A 13,909-nucleotide genomic window follows, 5' to 3' on the forward strand; every position below is an offset into this window, starting at 1 on the left:
CCTTGCTCTGTCCTATAATTTAAAGACCTCTAAACTCTATTAATTTTCTTTTCTGCCTTTTTTGAGCGATTTTCTATTGTTATGTCTGGACTTAATAATTCTGGGTGATTTAAATATTTATGCTTAATATTGTCCTGATTCATTTTTTGTCTCAGGCTTTAGATCTCCTTGAATCGGTTAACCTTTAATGGAACTTAAAAAAATGAATGGTGATTACATTACTAGTAGTGATATAATCATTATAATTCATCTTACTTTAATTCAAACTTTCCATAGATGAATCCAGTTGCTATCCATGAGCAATTGTTCAGTATCTCTCCTTCCTTAATCAAATGGTCATGCTTTAAAAGATGGGTCAAAAATCAAGGCTGTAGGACCACAATTTAACACACACATTTAATATTAACAATAATAATGATAATTTATTTTTGCGATACAAAATTTTCTACTCAGTGTTTTTGGAAGCCTTACTGATGGGCCTGATCAATAAAAATCTGTATCGATGAGCGTGACGGGTTGACTTAAGACTGTGCTAAAGATAGAGTGTGGTCCTGCATACACGCCAGCGCCATTATGCATCCACCCTTGGCACCTCTCCCTCTTGCCAACCATGCAGGTTATCAGTCAAACCTTAAAGAAAATACTTTTACCAAGCTAGCAGGGGAAAAAAAAAAAAAATATTCAGAATGACACATTGGAATCAATACATCTGGTCTTTTACATTTTATTTCTGTTTTTGGCTTGCTGTGGGAAACCAGTGGAACTTGCAGATGCATTGAATTGCAAAGATGCTGCAGAGGTCTTCTCTGGGGGACATCAGTCGTAGGCGGACTCTGATTGTTTGGTAACAGTGTGCCCGTTGTGGGCAGGTCTTCAACTGACTCATGGATCATCAGCTCAGCTCACATTGTATTTTTAGATGATTGGTTGCAGGATCCCCTTTTCTTTCTTATGCTTTCAGCTCTTGAAATTGTTCTTGAGTGCTATCACTCTGTCCCTTGATTTTGAAAAACAATTCTACTTACAAAAGACTTGTTGATGCTGTTTAAAATTAAGAAAAAAAAAAAAAATGATACTCCCATGCAGAATAAGGAGTTGAGGAACAACAAGATACATGTTTAGACAAACTGAAAATGCAAGTAGTTCTTGGAGAGAATTTCCAAGACAGCGACAGACAGCAGAAGTTATTACCTTGTTACAAATAAAACACACATTTGCCTAGTTAGTAAAGATTACTAACTATTGCCAGTTTCCTTGTACCTGATACATACATCTAATTTGTTAATTTAACTACATGTAAACATAACATGATATATACATCTACTTTGTTCAATTTGCTCAAGTGAATTAATATTAATTTTAGAAAATGCAAAGGGAAATGCTATCTTATCTAGAGAGAGAATTGCTACCATCTGGTTGGAATGCTTTGGAATTCCCATGTTTGTGTTAAATCCTGTAACTAAAGCCAATCTGTAACAATGGATGCAACCAGGGTGTCCCTTCTCCTGTGTCAAACGCTCACGCTTCATTGACCCAACCGCCCACCAGTACTCTCACACTAAGGTCGCACTAGAATTTAGAAGTGATGGAACTGGTTACATCTGAAAAGGTCAGTTGTCACTTACAGACTGAAACAAAGGACCAGTTGCACTGCGAGAACAGGCTCTCATTTATCGAGAAAATGATTGTCATCGATGCTTCTAATGGGCAATGATATGAATATCAGGCTGTCCACGGATGACGAACACAACATAAAATGAACCACTGTGTATTATATGCTGTGTGTAGCAGTTGTACGTTAAAATAACTCTATATAATGTAATTTATCTCCGTCCAGTATCGTGTATGCCTCTAATAACAACAACAACAACAACATCAATAATAATAATAATAATAATAATAATAATAATAATAATGATAATGGAAGTGAAATTATCTCACACATCTGTTGTCTACCTTCATGTTTGTCTTTGGTTGTTTTGTGATTTTGTAATCTGTTTGTTTCAATTTCTGATGTGACACGTACTTTATTTCAGTGAGCCAATTAGCTAATTGCAACTACATAGTTACCTTCGTAGATACCACAAGATTGTACTTTATATGATAAAGGATATATGTTATTATTGGTGGGAGAGAGAAAGGCTACATACACTGTTTTATGATTTCTTTTGAAAGTAGGATTTAAAAAAAAAAAAACCTGAGTCCAAGCAGCTGTTTATTAAACTATTTGTTATCATTATTGAATCATGCATGTGACAGTGTGGGAGAAGTCTTGATTGTGGACCAAGATTTTTTTTTAGGTTATGACACATGTTGTAGTCATATCTGTTGTCACATTTCACAGGGTGGGAAAAAGCTGACATTGATGTTAAAAACGTTTGATCTTGTAGGAAATTTCCATTCTTAAAATCATCCCTCCAGACTGGGCTTCTCACTCTTCCCCCCTGAGATGAGTCTCCATAGAACAGTCTGACAGGGGAGAGACCCATTAACTGTGTCTCTTGCTAATGTTGGCAATGCTTTATTTGAATTAAACTTTACAACTGTTACCAGCACAAGAATATAAAGAAATAGTAACAAATGAATAAATAAATAAATAAATAAATAATGAATTAGTATGCTGTCATAAAGTACAAGCATCTCTTGTATCTCTTTTTTTCTCAATCACTATAATTGAGAATTTTTGAATTGACTGTAAAAGAAGACCAGGATAAGAGATATTAACGGTTTATAACTAAAATAGTTTTTTTCTCCATTTGGTCATCCTTATTGTCATTAAGTTATTATGTATTGAAATGACTGAATATTAGGTTATAAAAAACTCAGGGCTGAGTGACAGTGGAAGTGGAAAAAATATAATAAATAAAAAAGTATTTGTCGAAGGCAACATAGCCATGCAAGCATTATTACTGACATGGCACTAGGATTTCATTTCCTGAAATAATAACTATAGAATTGCAGACTAACATAGCTCACAAATCTGCACTCATATTCTGCACTGCAGCAAATAGGACAAAACCTTCTTGCAATTTAAATACTCCACTCTTGATGACAATATGAGTGTAACATATTTACAAAGCTTTCCAGTCTGTGTTATGACTTTGGTCTGGCTACAGTCCAATTTAATTATTTCTTACAATAAACTTTATTTCAAGCAGCAAAGCAAGCTTCTTTTCCCCAACGCTGTAGCCAGCATTTGTACGGATACAATATTTATACAACGCTGGACATTACTTTTTCCCTACAGATGGTCCCTCTCGCTCATCTCCCCATTCCTGCTTCCTTCTGAAGTTCATGTAGATCAATATTTGAATGGGTTTTGTCTGTGTGACGAAACATGTTAACGTTCCATCGCCCTGAGAAGTGCTGCCGGCCTTTGAAGGCAAGGGTATGTTCTATGAAACTGACCTGACAGTCAAGACATTTAATAACTGTCTTTAACCAGTTTTCTCAGGGCAGTGCTGCAGAGTTATGAATACAGTCTCAACCTTTAACCCAGAGGAGCCTTCAAGCTGAAAACACAAGAACAAGATGGGATTTTGCCTGTTCACCTCATCTGATAAAATTTCATATATATATGCACATGCACAAACATACACACAAATACACATACATAGCTATACATCGGTACAATACCATACATCAAGAGTAGACATACACAAGCGGCAGGGCACGTGTGTGAGGGAAGCAAAATACTGGAATACTTCATTTAAATATGATACACTAATACGCTTTCGCTATCTAAAGGTATATATTTTATCACCCAGCGTGTTATGTTTGCTTGGAGCAGGCTCTTTACCTGTTGCATTATAAAATTTAGGAAGTTTGCAGTAAGTTTCTCATTCAAATGTACTGAATTTGACTACTTTGAGTATTTCCGTTACTGAAAATATGAACAATCAATATTTTCATTTTTTTAATGTTTTTATATCCAGTATATATGTGTACTTATGCGAGAGTAATTCACTCAACTTGGACAATATTCAATGATCTTTCCATCACAACTTTTACTAAGTGTCATCTCAGTAGCTTTTTTAATGTTGACACCGCGCTTCAGTCACACTGGCTGTGGTTCTCTATAAAGAAATCAGGTAAATTGATTTTTTTTTTTTTCTTCTCAATAGCTTTTTTAATGTTGTCACTGTGCTTCAGTCACACTGGCTGTGGTTCTCTATAAAGAAATCCGGTATTCGATTTATTTTTTCCTCTAAGAAATTGATGGCGTCAAATGAAGTTATCATCAAAATCTGTGCAAGCTATCTTGCTGTAGAGGGACCCAATGATGAACAGCTTATGAAACCAGACATATATAGATGGAAGTCAAATGAAACAATTGACATGCAGATATTTTCAATCAATAAGTTATACAATTATGATATTAAAATTTGCTGACTAGATATCTGATGGTTGAATCTGTTGGCTTTGAGATGTTTCAAGTCATTTAGTCTGCAGGTACTTCCTCTCTCAAGGTACAAACTGTGTTAAAGAACAGAACAATGAAATAAGAGTTATCAGTTCAGGCCTCAACCATTCTCAACCAGGCTCTTGCTATAATGAGTTATTTCTCCTTCCTATAGAAGAGGTCATATGTAAACTATTTATAAATGTAAGAGCAAAGTGCTTGTTTTGGTGACTCTCAATAGCATCATATGCTGGACTTTCAGTGTGTGATTTTACGGAAATACTAAGGTTATGTGTCAATAGCCCAAAGTCCGTTGAGCATCTGAGTCATTCTCATAATGAGATTCTGCAGCACAAAGTAACCAATCTAAAGACGTGTATTTGTTTCTGCTTTTATTGTGTTCATTCCCAATGAGATATATAATTATGGCTTTGCATGATGTAATAATGTTTTTCACTTTCATAAGTCTGCTCATTGCTATGTTTTAACTGATAATATAAAGACAAATATTTTCCCAAATGATATCATGTCTTGTCAGTGGCCAGATTCGGTGACAGGTGGCTCCAACAAAAAGTCACACACAAATTTTGTTGAAATCAGTGTTTAAACAATTCATTCAAGAGGCTATGTTTTCATAACCTCAATTGACCGGGGTTTAGTTCCCATTCATAACTAAGAATTTTTGAGGCTCTGATCATTTTTCCCTGATTCTCTTTCATATTTTAACATATTTTAAGGTTTTTAATGTCTGAACCTAGCCATAAATAAACTGTAATAGCATGTTATAAAACCTCAATTACACTGGTCAAATGTTATATCAATGATCTGTCATCAGTGACAAATGATTATTAATTTTCTGACATAAAAAATAAAAAAGTACCTTTATATATTATTTCTAGATCCAGGGATTCTGCATGGCAACCATGAACAGCAATCAAATTGACCCACAATATAGTTTGCGCCATGTATGTAAATGTAACATATTTTTGTCACAGCAAAGTCATTCCTCATATTTCGTAGAGATCAGATGGCCCAGCTGACACCCATTACCCGCTGTATAGGTATAAAATAATAATAATAACAATAAATTATGTAATTTCAAATCATTTAGAAAAGGGACAAGTTCAATATTTTTGATGGAGGTGTCCGTATATCCTCACTGACCACCAAAGATAAAACTAATGCAATTGATAATTTTTCCAAACAGTTCATAACTAGTCAGTCCATTAATGGAAGACTCAATTGTCTGGATGTTTGAATGAGAGACTGCATGGTTCAATGTCTCTTTATGCAGCCATTTGAATGAAAGGTGACCTGTTCAGGGTGACCCCATCCTATCCCTCAGCGACAGCTTGGATTACTTCCAGCACCCCAAAAACTATTTGCAGAATAACCAGTATGAAAGAATGAATGAATGAATGAACTGTCTTCTTTCAGCTACTCCCTTCAGGGGTCGCCACAGCAAATCATCCTCCTCCATCTAACCCTATTCTGTGTCCTCTTCTCTCACACCAACTAAGTTCATGTCTTCTTTCACATCATCCATGAATCTTCTCTTTGAGTTTTCTCTGGCCTCCTGCCTTGCTGTTCCAACCTCAGCATCTTTCTATCAATACATTCACTATCTTCATTCTGTTCATGATAAAACCATCTCAGTCTCACTTCTCTGAACTTATCTCGGAAATATCAAATGTGTGCTGTACCTTTGATGGCCTCAATCCATCCATCCTATTCACTCCAAAAGAGAACCTCAATATCTTGTCTGCCATCTTTGCTGGCCGCTTCACGTTTGGGTGCAAGTTACTCCAGCGAGAGGTGGAGATCACAGTCCGATGAACAGAACCACATCACCTGCAAAAAGCAGAAACCCAATCCTGAGGCCACCAAACTGGATCTCCTCAATACCCTGGCTGCATCTAGAAATTACGTCCATAAAATTTATGAACAAAATTGATGTATTGGTTGTTCTACTTTTCCATGACCAGGACGAAAATCATACTGCTCCTCCTGGATCCGAGGTTCAAAGCCGCTGGAGAGATCCTGCTTCCCTGCAACCCTGGAGCAGACTTTTCCAGGGAGGCTGAGGAGTGTGATCCCCTACTGTTCGAGCATACCCTCTGATCCCTTTGTTTCCATTTTGCAAATGCAGAGACTCCTGTGCTTCCATCTAACATGCAACGTTGCAGAAGTATGTCACCCAGGACAGCCCTGCAACATCCAATGCCTTCAACAACTCGGGCGGATCTTATCCAAATGTTTTGACAATATCTGTAACTTCAGCCCCAGAAATAGGAGAGTCCACTCCAAGGGCCACTTACTCTGTTTCCTCAGTGGAGGGCGTGTCATCAGCCTTGGAAGTATTTATTCAAGCAATACACAAGATTTTGCATAAATGTCAGCAGTCATTGTAAACAGTGTTGACAGAATACTGCTTCTCCTTCCTGACTTGCCCTTGCAACATAGTTGAAGCTCTGCTGAAGCTGGGAGCTGAAATTCTTTCTGTTAGGGGACTCTGTCCAACAGGCCCTCATATTACATTTGGTTCTGCCGGATCTGACTGGCATCTTCCCCGAACTATCAGAGCTTTCTTGCCAGCCGGTGAACATCAGATGACAACTACACCCCTCCTTTCCCTTGAGTGTCAGGAACAAGTCAGATGACACAACCAAAAAGTCAATCACTCAAAATGTCTTAATCGGTGTGTTGGTGCCAGGTGCACATGTGCAGACCATGTGCAGACCTCTGAACATGGTATGCATTATTAACAGTCCATGATGGGCATAGAAGTCCAGTCACAAAACAACCCTCAAGTTCAGATTCAGGGGACCTTTCCTCACGGTCATGCCTTTCCAGGTTCCAGTATCGCTACCCATTTGATTGTTGAAGTCCACCAGTAAGGGAGTCCCCAACAGGAATGCTCTCTACCAGCCCCTCCAGGGACTCCAAAAAGGGTGGGTATGCTGAACTGCTGTTGGGTGCATCAGCACAAATAACAGTCAGAACCGTCCCTCAAGCAGGAGGCTACTCTCATCAAACAGGATGACCCCCAACAAGTAGGAGCCAGCTTCTGCAGCTGCAAATTGGACCACCAAGGTCCCCCCACTTCAGCCACCACCCAGCTTATGTCACATCTGACCAATTTGGCCCCTCCTATGGGTGGTGAGGACCCACACTGCTCTTTCAGTCTTAGCCCTGCCAAGCCACATGTGTGCAGGCCCGACCACCAGCGCTCACCATCAAGCCCTATCCTCGGGCCTGGCTCCAGGTAGAGGCCCCAGTAAGCCAGGTTTTCTGAGCCATTCTTTGTCTGGTCCCTCATCTGGGAACGGTTTGCTTTGTGTGACCCTACCAGAGGCATGAAATCTCCAACAGTTTAGCTCCCAGGATCACTGGGACGCACAAACTCCTCCACCATGATAAAGTGGTGACTCAAGGAGGGCTTTCAGTTTAAATTTCCTTGTGATGTTATGAAAAAAGGAGATTCACAGCTGATCTGCTCATTTGTTATTCCAGTCTTCCTCTTGTAAAACGTCGCAACGGCGTAAGTCCATAAGGATAACTCAGTTGCGGGCAAACTGTATTTTTAAAGGGCACCAGAATTCACCTTTAGAGTGCTTCATCAGTTTTTTCTCCAAAACATATGCAAATTTGCATTTGAAGTTAGTGTAATACCTTTGAAGCACATGGCTGCTGCAGTTGTCATTTTCTGTTTGTTAAAAACCGCACAGTATTTGGGGCATACCTTTTTAATGCAAACACACTCTGCCATGGGCTTTCAAAATTAAGCTTTCCAAAAAGGGCCTTTTATCTTCATTTCGATCCCCAATCCCCTTTGATTTTTTTTTTTTTTTTGCCTTGCCCAAATGTTCTTCGCTTATGTCTGCTTGCAAGTCAGTCTTTGTTTGTTCTTCCTTTGTCCGGTCATTTCTCTGGCTGGCTTTATATTACTGCACCTGTTACTTTTCATGCTGCTGGTTCATGAAATGTATTGACAGGTCTTCATTTGGTTTTGCTAAACTGTGACTATTTTCTGCTGTTGGTTTCAGTCCCTCACATGATTTAGTTTTACAGTTTCAAATACATGCATACTTTTATAATCCCTACAAACTTGTGATGCAATTTTTTTGGAGATTTTGGAAGAACAGTTTGTTTGATGAGTACTTCAAAATAATTTAACAAGAAAATGATGCTATGAATATACACATCTTGATGCTAGTAAGTTGTTAGGAGAACCACTGATGACTTGCTGACCTTAATTCACTCCTGCTAACAAAATGGTTTTAAACGTTTAATGCTAACAAAGTGGATATAAATATATTACAGTAATATATCGTAATTTATTAATCCATCCTTTTTTTTCAAGACACTCCACACAGCAGCAAACGAACAAAGTCATCACCAGCACAAGCCAACTCATCAAGCAGCTCTCCGATATTATCAGCAGCTCTTCACGGGTATTTTCCGCTCTCCTTCTAACCTTTGTGTCACTGCTACATTTGCGGACTAAACAATTATGCTAATTGGGGCTTATCTGTTCTTTCTTTTTCCCATTTTTTTGGAACCATGCAGCAGGACCGTTTGCGACTGACCAGACTAAAAACTGAACTCTCAGACTCAGTGCAGCGCTATGGAACTCTGCAGAAGGTACTAGAGTCAGCCATTAATACAATAAAACTGATTATCAGTGATGGGAGTTCTAAGTAATGACCATTAAAATAGTCTTCGCTGCTTCTCCACATCTAGAATGCTGCACATTTATGTTTCAGATTTCTGTAATGAGCCGCCAAAATATTGTCCCAACATTTCAGTCACTCTCTTTCAGAAAATTGCGGAGCGCTCGAGGGCTTTGCTCCCTCCAGCACAGATGGACAGAAAGAAGGTGAGCTAATACTGTGGGCGGAAGTCCGCCTCTTTCTCTGTCATTGTCATTCATGAATGAACAGGAAGATGATGAGGCATTTCTCTGCTCCACTGCTTCCTCACAAGAGCGCCTTTTGAGGATCTCCCTTGTATATTCTGCCCTACTGTGGACTTACATTACATCTGATGCACGGACGGTTCAGCTGCTGTAAAGAGGCCTCTGACAAGACGTGCAGAAACGTTTTCTCTAAAAGTTAAACACAATCTGGCAAGAGGAGATTGTAGGTGATAGTCTGTAGGATTTGTGATGGCAAGGGTTTTTGTCTTGCTGAGATAAAATAAAATACATGGTGTTTACAAGATATGTAATTTTGCTTCATTTTTTGGGGAAAAATATAAATTCAATTTATATTTATTTGTACATGCAATTACACACATACAAACACACTATTGTATTAGAAATGTTTTGATTGTATGGAAATTCAATCATTTTGATTAAATGGAACTTGAATTTATGCACAAGTTAATACATGCAGGAGAAATGGTATTTGTATTTGATAAACTCAACCTTTACTTCCACTTTGACAGTTTATCTACATATTCAATAGGTTTTAAGTTCCGACTTATAAGCTCTCACAAGGACCGATCAGCTGAGATCCAGGTCTGTTGACTAGTGGTAGCATCACCCTTAAAAGTTGGTAGTGTTGGGAGTTGAGGGAACTTCTGTTGAGCAAAAGTAACGAATTGCCTGGTCAAGATTTGACTGTGTCTTCACAGTCACAGTCAAATCTATTTAATGAAAACAAGAACTGAATAATGTTAATTTCTCGATATTTACATTCCATATGAATTCTATCTACTGTATATTCTCTATGCAGTGCTGAAATTTAAATATAAATGCAGTTGTTCATCTTATGTAACCGAATAATGAGATTCTCACTCAGTGTTAATAATTATCAAATTCCTTATAAATCACGGTCTGAATCGGCTGATAAATTTTAAAAAAATGTTCAAGACTGAAATGCATTAAAAAACATACAGGTACATCTCAAAAAAATGTGAATGTCATGAAAAAGTTCAATATTTTTGTCACTAATCTCAGCAATTGATACCGATATATTACAAATATTCATAACACAGAGTGAAATAGTTCAAGCTTTTATTTCTTGAAATTCTAATGATTTTGGGTCACAGATCATGAAAGACAAAATAACGGCAAAGGTTTCATGAGCATTTAAATAGTTTCTCAGTCTTGGTCAGTAAACTACACAATCATGGGGAAGACTACTGACTTTTCAGATGTCCAGTAGATATTCTTTGACACCCTCCAAAAGGAGGGCGAGCCACAAAAGGTCAATGCTAAAGAAGCTGGTTGTTCACAGAATGCTCTATCAAAGAATATCAATAGAAAGTCGAGTGGAAGAAAAAAAGTGAGGTAGGTAAAAGTACACCATCAAAAGGGATAACAGCAGCCTTGGAGTAATGGTCAGAAGCATCTTACCTTGAGTATGGAACAAAAGAACTTCTCTGTCCTTATTTACTTTGATCGGGAACTAGATCTTTCTAAAACATTACAAGAAATTACATTATCAGGAAAATACATAGGTTAAAAAAATCATCATACACCAGACACATGATGTTCAAGAAAAGATTTGTTCTTTATATGAGAAATGACCTTAGGTTATTTTCTACTGGTGTTATTTTTCATCCAAGCATTAATAACAAATCCGTGCAATGAGGTTTTGTAACTATTGCCTTGCATATATATATATTTTTTTTTTTTAAAATTTTCATTATGGTTTAAAACAGGTATTTACTCGATATTTAAAAACAGTATCATAGATTGTATTTTCCCCATTTCATATTTGGGGGAAACCATCCAAAACTATGGACATATATTTAAACACTCATCAAGGACGCCACCTTGACCTCTGCTCTTCCTTTTGCTGATAATATAAATGTGGGAAGTACCATTTTGCTCACAAGAATCCATCTATTTTACAGGGACAAGTGATTTGTATTCAGATTGATGTCTCTCTGAAGGCATATTATCGAGGAGTTTTATACGGCTGGTGTTAAAGCTGGAGGGCTTTCCAGGAGGCAAGCTCAAGGGAACGCTGCTTTACTGTGACTGCTCATGGGGCAAGAAAATCACTGTAGATGGAGTAAAAGGCTCTTTTTTTTTTCCAGGAACATGTAGCTGAGAATAATTTGTTATTTGAGTAAACAGGATAGAAAGTGAACTTTTCAAGTGTTGAGATGTTTTGAGGTGCATTCCCATCTGCGTGACGCACAGTTGTATGTAGGCGTTGTGAACAAGTGTGGATACTGTATGTGGAGGAGTGAGCACGATGTTGGGGAGATCGCTGAGGAGAGATGCGTCAGATCATGGCCAGTGGACATGCTGCAGTGACTCAGGTTTGGTCGCTCCCTGCGCTTTGACCCGAGCTTGCTCCTCTGCTGAGGATTTGCTGTGCAGTCAACCACACTGGGACGGAACACATTAGCATTGCAAAAAAAGGCAAGGAAGCCTTGTATAACTCTATTACTCTTTATTTTTGCATGTTCACTGAGTGCAGGGTGTATTTTAAGTACATTTCAAACATAGTTTCTTCCAGTGATAGTATTAACCAAACAAAATGTACTTTGAACATCAGTCATTGCACCAATATAATCTGCTGAATTTATAATTTTTACTTATAATGGATATACAAATATCTCATTAACGCCTACATTTATTATTTAATTATTGTCATTTGTCTTTCAAAATTATGATTGACATGCCAAAAGTTCAGTTTTTATTCTTTTTTTTATTTAATTTTTATGGTTTGTTCTTTTAAGACTTCAAATGTTTTCTTTTTGTCTTTGTCAGTTTTCAAACAAAACTGGCTTTCTACAGATTCAATAAAGCTTCTGTTAAAGGCTGTGTTTTTCTTTCCTCTTATTCTTTCCTTTATTCCATGCTTTTCTTTCAAATAATCTAGCTTTCAAATTGCTATTCATTCTGTTTGGCTCAAATTGGTTCCTAAACATGAATACCTGTGTTCTGTACGTGTGTTGTATGTCCAATCCTCTAGAGTCCTGTAACGCCGTTCTTTGAGGAGCTTCCCAGCACCAAATCTCAGCTGTCTGGAGATATGGAGGGATCTGAAGCAGGAGCTCAGGCTTTCCTGTCTGAGATCAGTGAGGAAGACGTGGAGGTGCTTCGCCAGAGAGAGGAGGCCCTGCTCCAGATAGAGGTAACAAATGCCCGTATTCCACGTTTTAATGTGACTGGTTGTATTCCTGTATTCAGCATGTGAGTATCGGTACATATCCTGGCCATCGATTGACCGGTTGGGTCATGACTGTGTGAGTTGGCTTTATGTTGTTATTCAGCAAAGGGACAAAAAAAAAAAACTCTTGACTTCAGAGATGTGAATCTTGGTGGAGGGGTCTATTTCTGTCATCTTGCTGTACAAATCTAATTTTGAATACATATTATTTCTCTTGTGTTTCATTATCTCATTATAACATTATCTAATCCAGCTTATCCTGCTCACTGGGGGTGAAGATGAGTGTATTAGTCCCAAGTAATATTAAAAATGTAGAAATGCCAACGTAATTCTATTACATGGACATTTGAAGGTCTTCTGAGTAAATTCGCTTCCGTCTCACTTTCTACATTTAATAAATTCATTAGAGGCTGGTTACTTTTGCAATGATGGAAAGTATTATGGTTACAGGGTTTCTTAGAATTCAGTTAAAACTTGAATCAAAATTTGAATCGTGAAAGAAAAATCATATTAAGACATTAAGCCAGGAAAAGCGAGGGGAGTCAAGCCTGCAAAAGAAACAAAGTGGTGCCAGATCTCCTGGAGGTTAAGAAATCCGAAAGAATCTGACATCCGAAGCCGTGACAACCATGAAAGGTCAGTGAGGAGAAACCTGTAAGTGGAGAGGCTCACAGCTTGGATTTCTATGCAAGAAATGTGTTTCTTTGAATATTGCCTCCCAGGTGGCCAACGCATGCCAAGTTAGAAACTGGAAACATCCTCCTTTTTCCTAAATCTTTGAAGCTTATTCGTACTTTGTTTGAGCTTTACAGTCCTGCTGCTGGATATTGAATGCTGCCTATGTCATAAACAAGGTTGTTCAGATCAGCTCACCTTGTTGTTTCCAACATGCATAGCTTGATGAGGTCTTTTTTTCAATGCTTTCCCTCAATGCATCTTCTTGACTTTTGTCTGTGTGTATAAAGTGTATATATATTGGGGCTGTGACTTTAACACATTCATTTCAATTGATTACATAGAAAAAAATATGTAATAATAATAATAATAAATAATAATATTAAATCATTTTAAATGCACTTTAATTTGCACGAGAACATTTCTCAGTGTACAAGACATTCTGATCAGACCGTTGCGCAGTATAATGGACAATGCAGATGAGAAGACATTGGTTAAAGTGACATTTGAATATTACGAAAAAAAAACAACTTCCAGATGGACTTGTGAACAAAAATGCCTTTCTTTTCACTTTGTGTGGGAAGGACTTTGCGTAACTGAGGACCTCCACCCTCCATTACCATGTCAACATCAAATATGTTGGAGCTAGCATGCAGGATGGTGTTAACTTTGCTCCAAAAGATAACAGCATCTCTAA

General features: G+C 37.8%; 1 protein-coding gene across 1 annotated transcript in view; it reads left to right on the plus strand.

Moving 5' to 3' along the window:
- The window catches only part of tsnare1 (T-SNARE Domain Containing 1), a 138,079-nt gene that overhangs the window by 65,695 nt on the left and 58,475 nt on the right, over positions 1-13,909 (plus strand). Inside the window, exons 5-8 of the mRNA XM_086154904.1 lie at positions 8,766-8,856; positions 8,972-9,046; positions 9,225-9,281; positions 12,340-12,501. Of these exons, the coding sequence (XP_086011030.1) occupies positions 8,766-8,856; positions 8,972-9,046; positions 9,225-9,281; positions 12,340-12,501 (385 nt within the window). The remainder of the gene's footprint in view (positions 1-8,765; positions 8,857-8,971; positions 9,047-9,224; positions 9,282-12,339; positions 12,502-13,909) is intronic.

This window comes from Fistularia commersonii, chromosome 11 (genome assembly GCF_037954325.1).
Source record: "Fistularia commersonii isolate RoL2024-O1a breed Wild chromosome 11, RoL_Fcom_v1.0, whole genome shotgun sequence".
Taxonomy (NCBI): domain Eukaryota; kingdom Metazoa; phylum Chordata; class Actinopteri; order Syngnathiformes; family Fistulariidae; genus Fistularia; species Fistularia commersonii.